This window comes from Molothrus ater, chromosome 1, assembly GCF_012460135.2.
Source record: "Molothrus ater isolate BHLD 08-10-18 breed brown headed cowbird chromosome 1, BPBGC_Mater_1.1, whole genome shotgun sequence".
NCBI classification, from domain to species: Eukaryota; Metazoa; Chordata; class Aves; order Passeriformes; family Icteridae; genus Molothrus; species Molothrus ater.
Genome location: NC_050478.2, coordinates 148,148,632 through 148,166,485, shown reverse-complemented (window position 1 = coordinate 148,166,485; position 17,854 = coordinate 148,148,632). Strand labels below are relative to the sequence as shown.

Below are 17,854 nucleotides of genomic sequence, written 5' to 3'. Positions count from 1 at the left end.
AACAAGTGATTTTCCTGGCACTGATGGACTTCAAACCCCATGGTGTGAAGATTCAGTGTGACTTCAGAAAGGAAAGAGAGTTGCACAAGGCATTAAACTGCAAGGTGTAATCATATAATTGCTGTGATGCTCTGTTGTACCTACACCTTGCTGCAAATTATAATGTTAGTACAGACACTATTGCAGTATCATTGCACTGTCAGGGCTGCCTGGCTCTGTAGCTGAAAAAAATGCCACGTTTTTCCTTATAAATTTGTTTCTATGGTGGGTAGCACTTTATGGATTGCGTTATTTGCAGGGAAAGAATATCTGACAACAAACATTTGCCAAAAAATATTCAGTAGTATGGGCAGAGAGTGGAGGCACTCTTTCAAAAGACGCATTTTTAAAAGAGTGAGGGGAAAAAAACCCTTAAATTTGGAAGCTATAAAATGGTCTATGTGTGATGTTCTGTAAAAGAAAAGAAAAGAACAAATAGAGGTAGTACTATATATAGGAGTCATCAACTGACTGCAGGGAATTAAATGTGCTGGAGGAGCTGCTGCACAGAGAACTGCCTGAGTAATTAAAGAACAGAGCTAATGGGCTCTGGGAAAGCTCCTCTGAGAAGCTACTTTCATGAAATATTCTTGACTTTAGGAAAAAATTTTCTCACCAGGCCCCTTTCCCTTCAAGTGCAATCTTCAATGGGAAAATTATTTCAACGTAGAAAAAAACTGCAATACTATCTACATAAGAATATGAAACCCACCCACTCAACACAAATTCCTCTTTCTTACCAGGCTGTCTGCCTGTAAAGTTTTTCTGCCTGTAAAGTTTTCTGCCTGTAAAGTTTTGGGAGACAACTTTTAGGGAAGCCTGCATTTGCCCTGCATTGCCTTATTCATGGGCAGGATTACAAGGGGCTAAACTTCAGCGTCAGGGGATGAGACAATTCAAATATTTGGATTGGGAGTATCACACCTTTTGAGAGAAACTAGAGAATTTCTCTTGTGGGAATGGAATAATGATGGAGATTCAGTGTCTGAATCTCTGCCGATGCACTGAGTGCTGCCGAGATTCTGGAATCCTGAAATTCTCAGTCTGGAAAGGAAAAAAAAAAAAACAAAACATGATAATAAATAATGTTTGCTTTAACCTTCTTGTGTTTCCATTCTCACCTCTCTACTTTATTCTTGTGGAACTTGACAGCTACACATGTTCAGCATTCATTATACACCAGTCCCCAGAGGAGCCCTTGGCAGCTGAGGGCTTGCTTATCCTTGAAAGAATTAAAATGAAAAGTAAGAAACTGTTTCAGCAGAGTCCTATGGACACAGGATGGAAAGCTGGCAATGGGGATTTGTGTTCCTTCCTTCCTTCCTTCCTTCCTTCCTTCCTTCCTTCCTTCCTTCCTTCCTTCCTTCCTTCCTTCCTTCCTTCCTTCCTTCCTTCCTTCCTTCCTTCCTTCCTTCCTTCCTTCCTTCCTTCCTTCCTTCCTTCCTTCCTTCCTTCCTTCCGCCACTTCCTTCCTTCCTTCCTTCCTTCCTTCCGCCACTTCCTTCCGCCACTTCCTTCCGCCACTTCCTTCCGCCACTTCCTTCCTTCCGCCACTTCCTTCCTTCCGCCACTTCCTTCCTTCCCTTTTCTTTTCCCCTTTGTTTTCTATCCAATTTCCTTGAATTTCTTTTGAAATGGCTTGGAGGCAAAGAAACTCAAACAATCAGATCACTTTTCCAAACTTGCAGCCTGACTGTTACATTTTAATTGCACTAGGTTATTTAATGTTATTTTAGTGCTAGTGAATGTTCCTGAGCCAACACATTCTTCTGACATGTCTCTTTGCAGAACATGTGCTCTGTAGGACATATTGTCTCTTGCTTTTAAAATATTTGAGAGCTTTGGGATTTTTTTTTCATAGGGAAGGTTCTAAGGCTTAAGTCCCTCCTCATCAAACACATCTCATATTTGTTTACAGAAAAGGGGGGATCTGCAGTTAAATTACTCAGAAATGCTTCCTTCAACAAGAAGCCCTTACAAACCAAGGACATGGGGGGTTCCTGGGCTGCCAGTGCCCATGGGCAGCTCCTGCCCAGCCTCTCACCCACCTGCACCCCCAGGTCCCCCTGGGCAGGGCTGCTCTCAGTCCCTCCCCTCCCCAGCCTGGATGGATACCAGGGATTGCCCCAGCCCAAGTGCAGCACTGTGGCATTCACGTTCTCTGAAAAAATCCCTTTGCCCAGGATTTGTCTCCTGGGAAGCTGAGAAGCCTCAGAGAAAAAGGAAAACAATTCTTATCTCATTTGCTTCTCCTCTGTTTTGCTTATGTGGAATGTGTTTGGAGATTGTTTACCCACAGGTGATTGTTTCATTGGATGCTGGTGTGAGGAGTTTTCACTCTTTGGCCAATCAGGGCCAGGCTGTGTTGGGACTCTGGAGAGAGTCACAAGTTTTCATTATTAGCTTTTTAGCATTGAGGAAGTATCCTTTCTGTATTGTTTAGTATAGTTTTGTTTAGCATTCTTTAACATAATATAGTATCATAAAGTAATAAATTAGCCTTCTGAGAACATGGAGTCAGATTGATCATTTCTGCCTGCCACAAGGGTCCCTGCAAATACAACACAGCACCAGCACCTGGTCTTGTTAAACCTGATGAGATTTCCATGAGCCACTTCTGGAGCTTGTCCAGGTCCCTCTGGATGGTCCCATCCTTCAGGTGTGTCCACAGCACCACTCAGTTTGGTGTCATCTGCAAATTTACATACACTGAACTTCCTAGTTGCTCCAATTATGGGCCTTTGAAATGTTGATAATGTAAGGCTATTAGAAATTGAAAAATGGTCCATATGTATAGGTATAGAGCAATTTTCCTGATCTCACTCACAAAAAAGGAATGTTTGATATTGAAGCCAGTGAATAAAGTATTACAGGGAAGGAATAATTATGTATCCCTATTCAAGAATTATAATTTTATGAGAAAGAGGTCATTACTAACAAAACTAATTTTCTTCTGCAGAGTTACAGTTTGGTTGATATGGTAACTACCTTGATAAAATACATTTGTTCTTTAATAAAGTACATTTTTTCTTAGGCATGGTTACTATGTATTGAATTGCATTTGCATTAAAAAGTAGCACTCTACAATGGATTAAAAGCTGACTGATCTCATGTAGCAGGTGTCAGTGGAAAGTCATCATTCCTGGTGCAACTGTAAATGAATATTTAGCACTTCTGGTCCTATTAAAAATTTCCATGAACCCCCTGGATATAAATGCAAAATCGTTGCTGATAAAAGTTTTGGATAAAGCAAATGATTTACAGAATATTATATAAGGCAGCAGACAAGAAAGAAGTTTTAAACAATACATATTTAAAGGCAACTGCAAGCAGAGGATGCAACAAGGAGCAGAGACTGTAAGCTCAGATCAGTCAGCTATACTTTCTCTTCTGTAAATCTGTAAAGATTTACAAATTAGCAGAGCCTTAGCTGCAGTGCAGATTTTTTACTGTCTCTGCCGTTTTCAGTGGGTGCTCATTACTACAAATCCTCTGGGCATCACAAGTGTTTGCTCAGAGTTTTGCCTGGCAGTAGCAGAAAAAATGGGCTTAAATGCTCTCTGACACTAAAATGTTCACCTGTGTCTGGGGTTTCATTGAAAGGCTCCAACAGAAGGAGGGCAGCTTTGTCTTGCCTTCCCAACAATGCAGCCCTGGGTGTGGCAAGGAGACCTGGTGGCTCCTTGGGACTGATGGATGTGCTGTCAGTCCAGCACTCTGCTCCTTTGGACATACAGAGCTGTGTTGATAACTGGGATGGGAAAGTACCAACCTAGTTTGAGCCTCTGTGAATTACTCTGTGGCTGGAAAGTGAGCATTGCAATAAACCTCTTTCCCTTGCCAGTTGTTTGTGCTCATTCCTTAGATACAGGCAGGAGGGGAGGAGTCAAAAGGAGCACAGGACGTTTGTAAAATACAGGCAAAAGTGAGGCTACAGTTCTTTAAGAGGTAATAAAAGATTGTCCCTATCACTATCTGCCCATGTGAAAGGTCCCTTCCACACTTTTTGAAAGCCCCTTTTAATTAGTGGAAGGTCCTATCCTTCCTAAAATCGTCCTGGAACTTTCCCTTCTCCAGGCTGAAAAACCTAAGCTCTCTCCACCTGTTTTCACAGGAGAGGTGCTCCAGGCCTCACATCATCTCTATGAGCCTGTAATAAGTCCAGTGTTATACATAAAATGACATAAATTAATTATTGTTATTGTTGTTGTTACTATTGTTGCTGTTTTGTTCTTGTTATAATTATAACATTGAACATGTACAGACCTGATATCTCCACCAGTTCTTCTCATTAAAATGATCCCTTGAGCTACCTGCCCCCATTGTTTACAGGTGTGCAATAACCTATTGATCTGGGAAAAGAAAGCATAAATAAAAGTTATTTCAAAGATTTGGCAGAAAAGGAGTGGATACATAGACAGTTCTCTGTGTAGAAGCATTTATCTGCAATTGTGTTGACACTATTTGGGAGCATGAGAAATGGCTGACAAAGGCTGGGTATTTTCCTGACTTTTTAAAACCTGTGTGTAGGGGTGAATACTCTGCAAAGTTTTAGTCATTTAACTCCAATTTCTGCTTGAAAAAATAAGGGAGGTTTTCCAGAGTAGGAGCTGTTCTTTCTGAAAAGTTTGGGCAGCACCCCAATGTCAGCTGGCCTTTCAGAACTTCCCTTCCAGCCAAGCTGGGAGTGGAAGCACATTCTGTATTTTCTTAAGATTTTTAGTGATTTTCATACAGATTTACAGACAGAAAGACACAAACCCAGAGTGTTGTCCCAGCTGATGGAAAGGTTCAGTTCATCTATTCTGTCTTCCTATCTGGTCAGGCAGAAAAAAGTGGCTGAAAACCAGACATAGTGTGCTGGGTTTCTTGTCCATCATGAAATTAGGCTACAAGGGTATTTAGGATGTGCAGATGAGATGGGATTATTGCTGAGGTGCCACGTGCAAGTTCTGAAAAAAATCCAGAAGATCAGATCAGCCTTTGTTAGTTCTGCAGCTTCCACAATGATGTGTTTCCTTGGGATAATTTTGTCCTGGTTCTTTTGCTTTTCAGATGTCCTGTGTCCAAATGTCCACGTGGAAGGAGACCGATTCAAACACACCAATGGGGGCACTGATGAGATCCCAGGTAAACAGAAACACGTTCTGCTGTCCCTCTGGGAACTGAAATAGCACAACTGTACATTTCTTGTGTGATGCTCTGATTCATTACACCTTTCCTAGATGGAATTTTCTCATTCCAACACGTGTTCAGTGGTGAAAAGTATATTAGAAACTGTGAGGCTCCAAATGAGTTATCTGTTGACAGCCAACACCAAATTTGTCACAAACTTTCTTTTGATATGGCATCAAATTAAAAAGCCAGTGGAGCTCAGTGGAGTGCAATAAGTCTGGGAGATCACTTTTTTCTCACCACTGCACATTTAGTGAGTTTTAATGTCCATTTATTTGATCTGTGATTGTTGTGGAAATTCAAGCACAGTGGTAGTTACCAGTGGAGAAAGGTTTATGTGTGCATTTATATAAATAAAAGATTTTCTGAAGCACTGGTGAGAGATCAAGGGGAAGTGGAGTCTGGTGATAGCTCTGCTTTTCTGTGAGCTCTGATATATATTTTCAGCCAGCTGAAGGACTTAATGTTAGATATTTGTATGGGCTGTGCCTCTTTTCTAGCCTCCCAAGACTGCTTGAGCTGCTGGCAGAGAAAAGATGCCCATCAAGGTTGCATTGGGAATAATTGTGACTGACCTAAGGACATAAGTCACTGCAGTGGGAGGCTGAAGGTTCTTCTGCAGCTTGATTATGGGTAGAAATGCTCAGTGTTTGAAAGCTTTGCTACTCATTCAGAATTTTTTCATTGGGGGATTTTCACTGCCTGCACAAAATACCAGCTCCAACTGTGCTGTCTGTGGGCAGCTTATTTTGGCTGCATTCTGATTACATCTGAGCCGGTGATAATGTTGGGTGGTAACATCTTTTGTGACCATTAGACCCAAGGAGATTATCCCCAAACACCTATATTGAAATGCTGTCTGTTGCTGGGTCTTGCATTAACCTGAAAGTCCTTTTGTCTCTGGGCTGGTGAACGTTGGAGCAACTCAGTCTGAATGAACCCATCTGCAGTGGAAGCTGCTGCTCAGAATGAGTAGGAGGATTGTGCCCCTTCTCAGATGATCACCTTCTATGTGATTCTTTCCAGAAGAATGGAGCTACAAGTGGATTCCTATTTCCAGTTCATATTCATCTGAATTTTGATTCAAGTGCTACCTAGTGGACTCTATGCTTTACTTGACTTCTAAAGCATATCTTTTCTTGAGCAATGTACAGGACAGGAATCCCAGTTCAGATCTGGCACCAAAGTTTTGGGTAGAGTGAGGTGTACATGCATATATGCAGTAATCTTTACATATGTGTGTATATATATATATATATATATGTATATATATATATGTATATATAGACTCTTAGGCTCTTCTGTAATATTTTGGAGGTATTTTTTCCTATAATCTTCAAGTTCATCTTCTCTCCTAGGAAAGAAGTCAATATTCAGAATGTTGAGATGTTCTTTTATGTTCAGAACATAAAAGAATCACATTCTGATCACTTTGGTCTTAGATCTCTATGTTACTTCAGGTTGGAAGGATCCTATGGAAATCATCTAGTTCAAACTCCACTCAAAATAGGATCTCTTTAAAATTTGGCCCATTTTAAAATCATATCAGAGGTCTCAGGACCTTGTATAATTGAGTTTTCAGTTTCCATAAAGATGCACACTTCACAGATCCTCTGGGCACTCTTCCAGTTTGGTCAGTATCACAGTGATTGTTTTTTCCCCACCATATCAGGGAATTCCATAAGCAGAAATTAATTTTTTGCAACATCTGGTCAGGCTGATCATTCAGGGCTGTCATTTATTTTACCTAAGGGATATCTGTTTACTGTAAATGTTTACCATTGCATTCAGTGTCTTAACAACAGATTAGTTACAGCATTTAATTAAAAGTGATGACAACTTCAGTCCCTCACCACCAGTACAGAGGACTGTAGAAGGCTCCTGACTGCTCCAACATGGTGGGAAAATTATCTATTTCTCATCTTGTTACTGATGATCAGGAAAATGTGTGCCTCTTCCTTGGAAAAAAATGGAACAGATAGTCTGGGTCTGCTAAGGATTGTTTGCTGCTGGAGATGGATCATATAAATCAAAGTGCTGTTCCACTCCTTATGTGCTCCTTACTTACTCCATAGCATTTTTCTGAAGACTCTGGGCTCCTGGGTCTGATTCCAACAGAAAGACATTACCTTCTTCCAGCTAAACTGGAAAATTTCAGTTGGCCCACTGTGCTGTGCTCCCACTCCAAAAGGATGTGTTGTTCTGAAAGGCTTTTTTGTTCTACCCCAAAGGGGACTGTCCCTCAGCTTTGAGGCACAGCCTGAGTTCTGCTCCCTCACACTTGGGAGGGAGGCTCAGCTCTGGGATGCCTGTGGGTGACAGCACTCAGGGGGAGGCTGTTCCTCTGCTGCTGGAATTCAGGACATCCCTCTGGCTGTCCTGGACTGCCAGGACCCCTGCCAGGGTGCTCAGAGACCCTGGCACAGAGCCCAAGACACCTGTGACTTCGATTATGACCCATGGAAAAAGTTACCAACCCTATATGAGGATCTGCAAGCCACGAAAGTCTAAGTAGAATAATAATCAGTTTGTCATGGGGTGGAAAAATAGATTTTTTGGGGTTTTTAGAATGAGGGTTCAAGGGGCAAGATGGAGGAATCTGGGCATGTCCAGCCTTTCTCCTTCTTCTTCCTGGCCTCCATCTTCTGCTGTGATGTTGGCACTTTTAGATTGGTTTAGGGTAGAAGCTCACTGTCTACCATAGGTGATAGGTATTGGGAAGTTATGGTAAATAATGTACGAGTAGTTTTTGGTATAAAAGGTAACACCACCCCAAAGGCAGCCAGAGTGCCTCTGTCTGACCTGCTGAGCAGACCCCGGCAGGCCAGAGAAAGAATTTTATAGATAAGGAACAATAAACAACCTTGAGAACGAGAACTGAAGAGCTCTGACTCCTTCTTCGACCGCTGGGCTGGGAAAAGAGACTTTCTAACATAACTTGGGGTCACTCTGAGCAGTGAGAGTCCCGAGACTCTGCCACCCAGCTCCTCATGTGTACAAGGATTTCAAGTTAACACCTGTGCCTTGAGCTCTTCTAGGAAGCAGAACTGATCCTTGCCCAACAGGCTCCTAACACTGAATTTCAGAGTTATATCTTGCACAAATTTGTTTATAGATGGACACAAAGTTCAGTCTCATGGAGTAAAAGTTGCAGTAAATCTCATTTTGGGGATAGGGAAAACATATTTAAAATCTTCTTAGATTCTTTTCCTCTCTCAGAGAGGGACAAGACCTCAGAACTGAGTGACAAAATCTTTCTGATAATTTATAAATTTTTTTTTCTCATATTTTTATTGGGTGAACTGCAGCAGCAGAAGGCACAGACAATTGTTTCACACAAGGCATCACCAATTCCAGCCCATTCTTGCCTACCCTACACCTGCATACAAGTTATATCATGACCTGCTACATTTAGTTCTGTGTTTGCGTTTAAGTGGATGAATTGAGTCACTCTGTATCAGCAGAAGTAAAAATAGAAGCTAAAACATAAAATGAGCTGTAAAAGGAAGAACTCTGTGAGATAAAGGGAAACAATGGTGTGGCTGAGGTGGAAGATTCATGGCATTTTGTTAAGTCAGAGGCTGAGAATAGGAGTGAGGTAGTGAAAGTGGCTCCATGCAGAATCAAATAACTGCATCAAAAAACCCCATTGTGATCTGGAGGAGAGCCAAAGCTCTAGACTAGTATTTTCATATAAAAGACAGATGATTCCTTTTCTTTAGGCAAACTGGACTAAGTAAATCTCATCTATCTGCTTTTGTTGAGTACTGCATTGAAAGGCACTGCTAAAGTGGAAAAGGGTAGAGATAAATAAATGTAAAATGAGCCAAAAACTGCCTGGCAGGGAGACAATCATGAACTTTCTAGGAAAGTGAATAATGAGTCAGTGTGTGCAGTGATGAAGTCCTTCAGGGTCCAGTTTTAGGTCTAATCTCCCCTAGGAGTTTCCACTCTATGGATCAGGATCAATGGCTCCAAAACCCAAGGATTTTTTTCCAACTTAAAAAGGTCAATTTAAAAGGCCTGTTTTGGTAGGTATGGATCAATATCAGGACTATAAACTCCTCCTGTGTGAACTGATGGGGTCTTAGCAGCTGTTTGTACATCACAGTCCTGTAGAGCTGGGGAAAATGCAAAGGTTGTTACTGGACAAGGTAGAGAAGGGAAGAATTCCTGAGACTGGACAGGGCTTTTGGTTACTGCTCATCTAGAAAAGTTTGCTCAGACGTCCTCCCTTAGTTCAGGAAAGATGGATTCAGCCTTGAGGAGCTCTTAGTGTGTTCAGGAGCCAGAGAGAGGCAATTAAAATCCTGGGTTTGGTTAATCTTGCAGTGCGCAGGAGGAAAGGGGAGATAATGTTGCTCTCTGTTAATAAATCAGGAGAACAGCAGGAGGGAGAGGAGGGAGCCACTCAGGCTGAAGGACAAAGGCAGCAATAGGAAATGACTATCAGCTGTTTAAGACATACATCCAAGACATCAGAAGAAGGCTGAAGCTGTCAGAGATATGAAGCACTGGGACAAGAGGTGAAGTAGCACTGATGGAGACAAGCAATCAGTGATGGATAGTCCTGAGTCCTTCAGAGCAGAGGTTTGTACTCTCTGACCCTCTGGTCTCAAAGCATTTAAATAAGAAATCTCCAGCTGTAGCATTCAGGAAGGGCTGCTACAGTGAAATGGGGTTGCATGAGCAAGAATATATAGGCAGCTTTACTCTGCTACTGAGAGAATTTTGTCAGTGAAGTGAAGTAGCATCTGTTTAGCAGTACATAACATGTGAATTCAGAATATAACACTGAATATGTTGCTGAATGCATTAGAAATCAGCAGGGAATTTTGAAAGAAAGGAAGGAATTTACTTAGAATATCATTTTATCATCCAGGAAGTCTGATATTTTAAACTAATGCTTAATAATCGTTTAAACAAAGTCCTTACAACATTCTTGTGGGCACTATATTTTGAATAGGTTTTTTAAAGAGAAATAAAGACAAAAGAGGGTTTAACTCATCTGCCCTAAAATACTCAGTAACACCCCCCTCCACACCTTTATTGTATTCAATACCTCTTATTATGCTGAATTGTCATTTTCATTCCATCAGCATTAAAGAAAGGATTTTGACCAAGCAGGAAAACACAATGATAATATTTTGCATCCTGCAGATGTGACCTTTGCGTATTTTTAGGAGCCATAATATTGCATCAAAGCTACACATGAATGTTATTTAAAATGAATTATACTTCTTGAAGTTTTAAGACTTCACAGTTGAATTATTTGTATTTTAGACTAGACCTGCTGGATATGGGATTTGGTTGCAGAAATCTGGATGATCTCTAGAATTAAGAGTGAGCTGAGCTCTAGTCCTGAACATTACCAGAGGAGATAATACTCCTCAACAGACACTGGCTGTTGCTTTCAGGGGACTCTGCCATGGAAGTAAAGAAAGGCCTGAAGTGATTTTCTCAGAGTGCTAAGAAAAATAAACCCTTGGGGAGGACAATTCCAACCACCACATGGCATCAAACATCCCACACTGGACGGTGTTAATGGGGCAAGGGAGGAACATGAAAGCCCTGAGTTTAGCTCCTAGGTAGCCACAGGGGCTGTGTGTGTGAACAGCAGCAGAAACTGCATTATGTGTTGTACCACAGACTGACCTCAGCCTCCAACTCTTCCCTGTCTCCAAAACCTACATGTGAAAATGACCAAAATTCCAAAACATTTATGACCTGTGTGTTTTTCTGTGACTCTCTAAAGGGTGTTTGGGCATTTTACAAGGAAGGCACTGGTTGTAAAACTGATCCCCTACAATTACAGACTGCAGTGGCTGTGCTTAGCTGTCAGTGTGTCTCCAGCTCCTGTGGTTTGCAGCACAGGGCTCACATTCCAGAGATGCCAGTGACTCTCTAGCTAATTACAATATCCCTGGGACTATTTATATTTGCCCACTAAAGCACGTGGTAGTATGAGAAAACTGGAGTGTCCAGGCTGCTGGACCTGCAGGACGAGCGCATTTGACCGATGTCCTCCTGGGGAAAAAAGTGTATTTGTGGTGCCTGTGTGACAGGCATTGCGCCCTCCCTTTGCACTTGGCAGTCTCCTTGGGAAGCCCCCAAGGTGCCAGTGAATAGTCCATGAATAGCTGAAGAGATTTGTGAGGGATCACCGCCTTGGGACAGAGGATGCAGAGACACAGCGGTCACCAGCAGAGACTGCCCGTGTGCAGTGCTGGTGGAGCAGGCTGCTGGTGCAGGCCCCACCACTCTCCTCTCCATCCCTGGGGTTATGCACACACAGGCAGGACTGGAAGCAGCTGGGACATTTGTGAGAGATGGGGCAGAAGGATGAAACTTTAGTCACTCTGCTCTCGTGTTTTACTGTGACCCATCACTAGGCAGTGCTAATAGGACAGGGCTCAGGGCTTCTTATTTTTTCCTCTCCCCACATTTTCTCTAGAAGTCCCCCAGAAAATGTGAAACTGGACTGAGCTGAATTTGAAACTGAGTTCCTGACATGCAGACATCTGGCAATAGTGAGTGTAAGTCCTGAGAGGCAAACAGGGAAAGGAACAGCTGACCTGTAATCACAGGAGTTACGTGAGTCTCCTGTGAGCTGGAGAAAATGGCTGGACTTATGCTGTGAGGTGGATTTTGTCCTCTGGGCTGGTAGATGAGGAGTGCAGGTGACCTTACTGAGATCCTGTTGGCTCATTTTTTAGGAGTCTCTGTACAAGTCTTATGAAGAGCAGCTGAGGGAACTGGGGGTGTTTGGCCTGGAGAGATGGAGGCTCAGGAGGGACCTTATTGCTCTCTGCAGCTCCCTGAGAGGAGGGTGTAGTGAGCTGGGGGGCTCAATCTCTCACTCCAGGTAATAAGAGACCAGAGGAAATGGCCTCAAGTTGTGCCAGGGGAAGTTTTGTTTGGATAGTAGGGAAAATATCTTCACTGATAGGATGATCAAGCATTGGATCAGGCTGACCAGGGAACTGGTGGAGTCATCATCCCTGGAAGGATTCTAAAGACATTTAGATGTTGGGGCACTTGGGGACATGGCTTGGTGATGAACCTGGCAGTCTTAGGTCAATGGTTGGGCTTGATCTTAGGGATCTTTTCAACTTTAATAATGCTGTGATTCTACCATTCTACTGTGAAATAGTTAATCTTAACACTATAGCCTAGATCACTGCACTTAAAAGGTCTCTGAAGTTTTTCAGAGGTTGACAAATGGTTCACTTGTGTTCAAAGGCATTTTAATATCCAGTAAGTCTAAAAAACAGGTCAAGCAGGCCAATAATTACCATTAAATCATTTGTGGTTTCTAAGCATGGCCACTGCAGGCCTGTGGGCTGGCTGTAAACTGTGCATGCCCAGTGTCCAGACGCACCAGTTATCCAACATGGGAACCTTGGTTTTTCTGGGATTTGTGGTCAGCCAAAGAATTTCCCTTCTACAGGAAACTGAAGAATTGGTGAGTGAAAATGCACAGTCACCCCAACAGGGAGTAGGGAGTCACCAAATTGTGCATTGGATTAGGAGCCTGGAAATACTGGAGCATCCTCTAAAGTATGCACAACTAGGGTGACACCAACAGAGCTGGGGTGATTTCTTTGAATTAGAAAAAAAGCATGTTTTAAATTGATATTTTTTTTCTTAATATGGTCAGAGATGTCAGCTGTTACACAAGGCCATGGGTCTCAATGGATTCCTGACACAGTGAATAACCTGACAGTATCAGGTCTGTCCTGGAGCAGGTAGCCTGGCTGAGCTTCTCAAAAATGTCAGAAAACATGGAGATGGAAAGCTGAATTTACTTTAAAATGTGCTTCTGCGGGAAGTAAACTGGCAACAGCAGAGCAGTCCCTGTGAAAGCCTTCCTCTAGTCTGAGTCCCAGCAGTAACAAATTCTGACATCTGCATTCACAAAGAAGGTTTAGCAAGAGTTAATAATGCACATGAAAGTGATTCTTTGATTGGTAGGATTTGCTTTCTCCTAGAAGTTAAACAATCTAGGTAGTTTTCTTATTCCAGTGCATTTGAGATTGATGAAAAGGAAATAAATTCAATTTTGACTGTTCGTAGCCCAAGAAGCAACTAATCCTTTGGCTATAAAAAGACTAATAGCTTGTCTAACTGTGATATACTTTTAGATATTTTTCAGTCCAAATATTTTATATTAGTTCTCCTTCAGAAACCATCCCATGGATTTTTGATCAGTGCAAGCCTTCTGTTTATTGTGGACACATGAGGGGAAGAAGGAATATCTAGAAGGAATATATTTATTATATAGAAGATATATATTATTCTATTTATTATATTATATAATATTTATCTATTTATTATATAGAAGATAATATATTATTATATAGAAGAAAAAGAAGGAATATATAGAATCTGAACAAAAAACTTCTAATTCTTGGTGTTAAATTAGTCTGTCTGATGAGAATTCTCTCTGATGACAGCAGTGGACAGGTTTTGAGGTAGGTCTAATCTGTTTTGTACTGGTCACCAGGCATTAGCAACCATGACAGTCTCCTAAAGAGTAGTCCCTACCTGCTTTCGTGTTACTCCTTGTTCATCACACCTAAAATGAATAGAAATATTTTTTTTTCATGAACAGCTTATTGGTTGAGTTTTCCTACAGCCCAGGCAGCATTACAGGGAGAATCCAGCAGGTCTTAGTAAGATGCTTTTCCTTAAATGTATTTTCTTACCTTAAAAGTAATACTAAAATTAAAAAGTAATTGCTTGTACTGAGGTCCTGCCTTCCCCACTGCTATCCCAAGGGATGACTTTCCAGATGTGCAATTTTATGGTTTTCTGGAGGAACACAGAGCACCTTGACACCTGAGGAACTCAAAAGAGGCTTTCAAAATTGAGGAACTAATTAAAACCAGAACCTAATACAAATAGTCTCAGGTAATTCAGCTGGTACAAGCCTATCTGGCACACAAAGGACATCAAAGGAGTAATGAACTCCTGTTTAATCTTGTAAATCACTGGAGCAGGAAGGAGCTGAAAGAGGGCCTGTGGCACCAAGCCGAGTGTCCATTATTGAGAAAATGGAGATGACTTCAACACAACAAAAGCCTTCAGTAATGAGCCAAAGAGTTCAGTGTCAAAACCAGCTTTCAGTGTTGTTCAATATGCCACTTGCAACTGTTTGAAAACTGAAGAGGCAGAAGGGTAAGAGAGAAGCAGGGGACAGATGCAGATAAACAGAACAGTGCACCACATAAAGTGTTGTGTTATTAACATGGGATCAGGTGTTGAAAGGTGCTGCCTCAGAGGCAGCTGCTGTATACATTATACATGAATTTATTTCCTGTTTTTACAGCAGGCTGGGGGTTAGATTACAACAGCCTTTACACAAGGTGGGGTGGCTAGGACTGTGTATCTACTTACTTGCTTCTTTTTTTTTAATTCGCTCTCCTATCTTTGGCATAATTTTCTTACTGGTTTATATTTGTTTTATCTTTCCTGAAGTGTTATCTTTTTTTCCTTGTGTAAAGATACCAAGTGTTGTATTTTTCCCCTCTGTTTTGGCTGAAACTTTAGACTGATGTTTTTGAAAGAGTGACCCCATATTTCAGTTCAGTGACTGCCTGTTCACCTGCCTCACTGCCTCTGGAAGATTGTTCCTTTTTGAAGTATAACTCCATTGTACACCTCAAATAAGGTTTCTGCTTCTCATAACCCCAAATGTGATTGCTGCTCGAGCTGAGATCAAACTCCTTTTTGTGGTCTGCATGGGACTCTTGTGGCTTGTTCCTTTCCTGGGGCCAAGGAAAAGTAGAAATTGTGTCTTCCAGTGCTGGGAAGGAGAGTAAGCAAACCAGGATCAGTAATCCAACAGCCTGGGTGGTGGCATCATGTACCAGGGGTAAATCTGATATATAAATTTTATAAAACTGAGACCATCTGAAATGTGTTTTAAGCCTTATTGAGTATGACCTAGAAGGTACTAGGCTTGCTGGAAGATATCTCTTTCATGCTGGGGTAAGACCTGTTCCATCTGCTTCAGCAAAACCTCATCATTAGCTTAAGCTCTTAGCTGCTCTCCCTGCTGGAATATGGGGATCTGGTGAGAAGAAAGTTGGGTCAGCAAGAAGTGCTGCTTGAATCCCAGCTGGAACATCAGTGGAGAAAAAGGTTAATAGCAAGAACCTCTTTAAAGCACTCTTGAGACCCTTAATCTATAGACTCTGGAAAGTTTATAGTTCCAAAATTCCCTTGCAAGCTTCTTGTAAAATTTAGCTAACTAATTTTTTTAATGACCTGTTCAACCCATTTCGTCATCAATGCAGTGCTTCATGCAGGGCTTGTGGGCAGCCAATAAATCTCTGATCTGGTCCTCCAGAGGTGCAGTCCTTAATGTTTTGGGGGTAAGTCAGGGAACCCCTGCTGACTGATGATGATGAATCAAACTTCTGGGAGAGCTGAATGTGGTATGAATCACCAGTGCTTAAATTAACTGCTTCTTTTTCCATCTTTTCTGGAGAGGTGTAATACAGTGAAATAAACAGGGCAAGAAGACAGAACTCTTATCCTTTGTAAGCCTTTGGAAATAATTTCTTCTGACAGCCAGAGACAGTTGGAAAAAAAAATTTTACAAACATTTGCAATGGCACAGGTCTGAGCAGTGTGAGCTGCAAGACTCATGCACCTGCTCTGGTGCAATGCCTTTGATACTGTGCTGCATGACAGGCTTGTCTCTAAATTGGAGAGACATGGATTGGGCAGGTGGAATTGGATGGGCTGGCATTCAAAGTGGCATGGTCAATGGCTTGATGTCCAAGTGGAAACCAGTGGTGAGTGGTGTTCCTTGGAGTTGGTGTTGGGGCTGACACCATTTGCCATTTTTTCAGGGACATGGACAATGGGATTGAGTCACCCTCAGCTTTGTTTGCTGAGCACACCAAGCTGTGAGTGCAGCCACACACTGGAAGGAAGGGATGGCATCCAGAGGGACCAGGAGATGCTGGAGAGGTGGGGCTGAACCTCATGAAGTTCAGCAAAGCCAAATACAAGTGAATCAGAGCAATCTCAAGACCAAATCCAGGCAGAGAATGTATTGATTGCAGCCCTTGAGGAGAAGTACTTGGGGGTGCTGGTGGATGAGAAGCTCGACATGTTTCAGCCATGAGCACTTGCAGCCCAAAAAGCCTGAAGTGTCCTGGGCTGCATCCAAAGCCCTGTGGGCAGCAGGGTGAGGGAGGGGGTTCTGCTCCTTGATTCTGTCCTCGTGAGACCCCATCTGGAGTGCTGCATCCAGCTCTGGGGTACCCAACATAAGAAGGACATGCAACTGTTGGAGAGAGTCCAGAGGAGGCCACAAAGATGCTCAGAGGGCTGGAAGAACTCTTCTGTGAAGACAGGCTGAGAGATCTGGGGATGCTCAGCCAGGAGAAGGGCCAGGGACAGGGAGACATTCTTGCAACCTTTAATACTTAAAGGGGGCTGAGAGGAAAGCTGGGGAGAGACATTTTAAAAATGCATGTGGTGATCAGACAGGTGTAAATGGCTTCAAACAGGAAGAAAGTAGGCTTAGATTAGATGTGGTCAAAGATCCTTTGAGATGGACACTTCAGTGAGATCTTAAAATGTGGTACTCAGTCAGCTCTTGACAGGGTTTCTTTTCCTGTGGAGGAAGAAATGTCAGGAACAGCAAAAATGCTGTAGCAGATAATGGCTACTATAACAATAACAGCAACACATTCTGAATAAAGTAAATAATCTCTCCTTTGGGATTTGTACTCTTCTACTCCAGCTCTGAGCTGAACCACATCTTGGCTGTCCAGAAATAGCTGCTTTCAGCATAGAGCACTGTGGAAGACAAGGATGCCAAATGTTTAGATACAAGAGGAAAAAAAAACCTCCTCTACACTCTGCCTTGACATAACTGATTGCTAGACCCATCTCATTAAACCTTATTTTATGGCATGAAAGCATATTTTCCCTCCTTTTTTACAGTATATATTAGCACAGAAATTAATTAAGATAACAGAAACGAGGGCTCCTTACAGTGGCAATAACCTTGCAGACCACACTGGACGAGTTGAACACTGAGAGCATACAGGCTCTTCCCCGTGGGCACAGGAAATCTGTGAAAATTAACTTTCAAGAGTGAAAAGATGTCTGACAAGTTCATGTATGTGCTGAAAGCCTCCCAGGTGTTACTGTTTTTCATAGGAATTCACACGCTGAATAAAGCTCAGTGCCATTGACCATCCTCCAGTAAAAGCAGCATGAGCTACTTTATCACAGGCTGTACAGATTGCTGTTTTCTGAAGTGTCAGTGAAGCAGCAGGTGATGACAACTCCCCTGATCGTGGCCATTGGTGACACTTCATCAATGCATTGACAAGGTTGACAATTCAGCTGGGAGTTTGAGCAAGAGCAGAGGATGGAGCATTTCCTGTAAAAGCTGCTTTGTTTGATATTAGTGCTCATAGCTGGCAATCCACCGTAGTAAATACATTCCAGACACCACACTCGAGGCTGTGATGTCCAGTGCCTTTCCTGCTCCCTTTCTCACTTTCCACATTCCTCTCCAGGCTCTTGTCTCCCCAAAAACTTTCACAATTAGAAGTAGCCCAGTTGTTCCCCCTGTGAGTGTTATCTTGGGATCCTTGGGGACACAAAG

At 42.3% G+C, this 17,854-nt stretch overlaps 1 protein-coding gene across 1 annotated transcript in view; it reads left to right on the top strand.

Annotated features, from left to right (window-relative positions):
* The window catches only part of COL22A1 (collagen type XXII alpha 1 chain), a 237,177-nt gene that overhangs the window by 61,151 nt on the left and 158,172 nt on the right, over nucleotides 1-17,854 (top strand). The window contains 1 exon segment of the mRNA XM_036379115.2: nucleotides 5,095-5,169. Coding sequence (XP_036235008.1) covers nucleotides 5,095-5,169 — 75 coding nt within the window.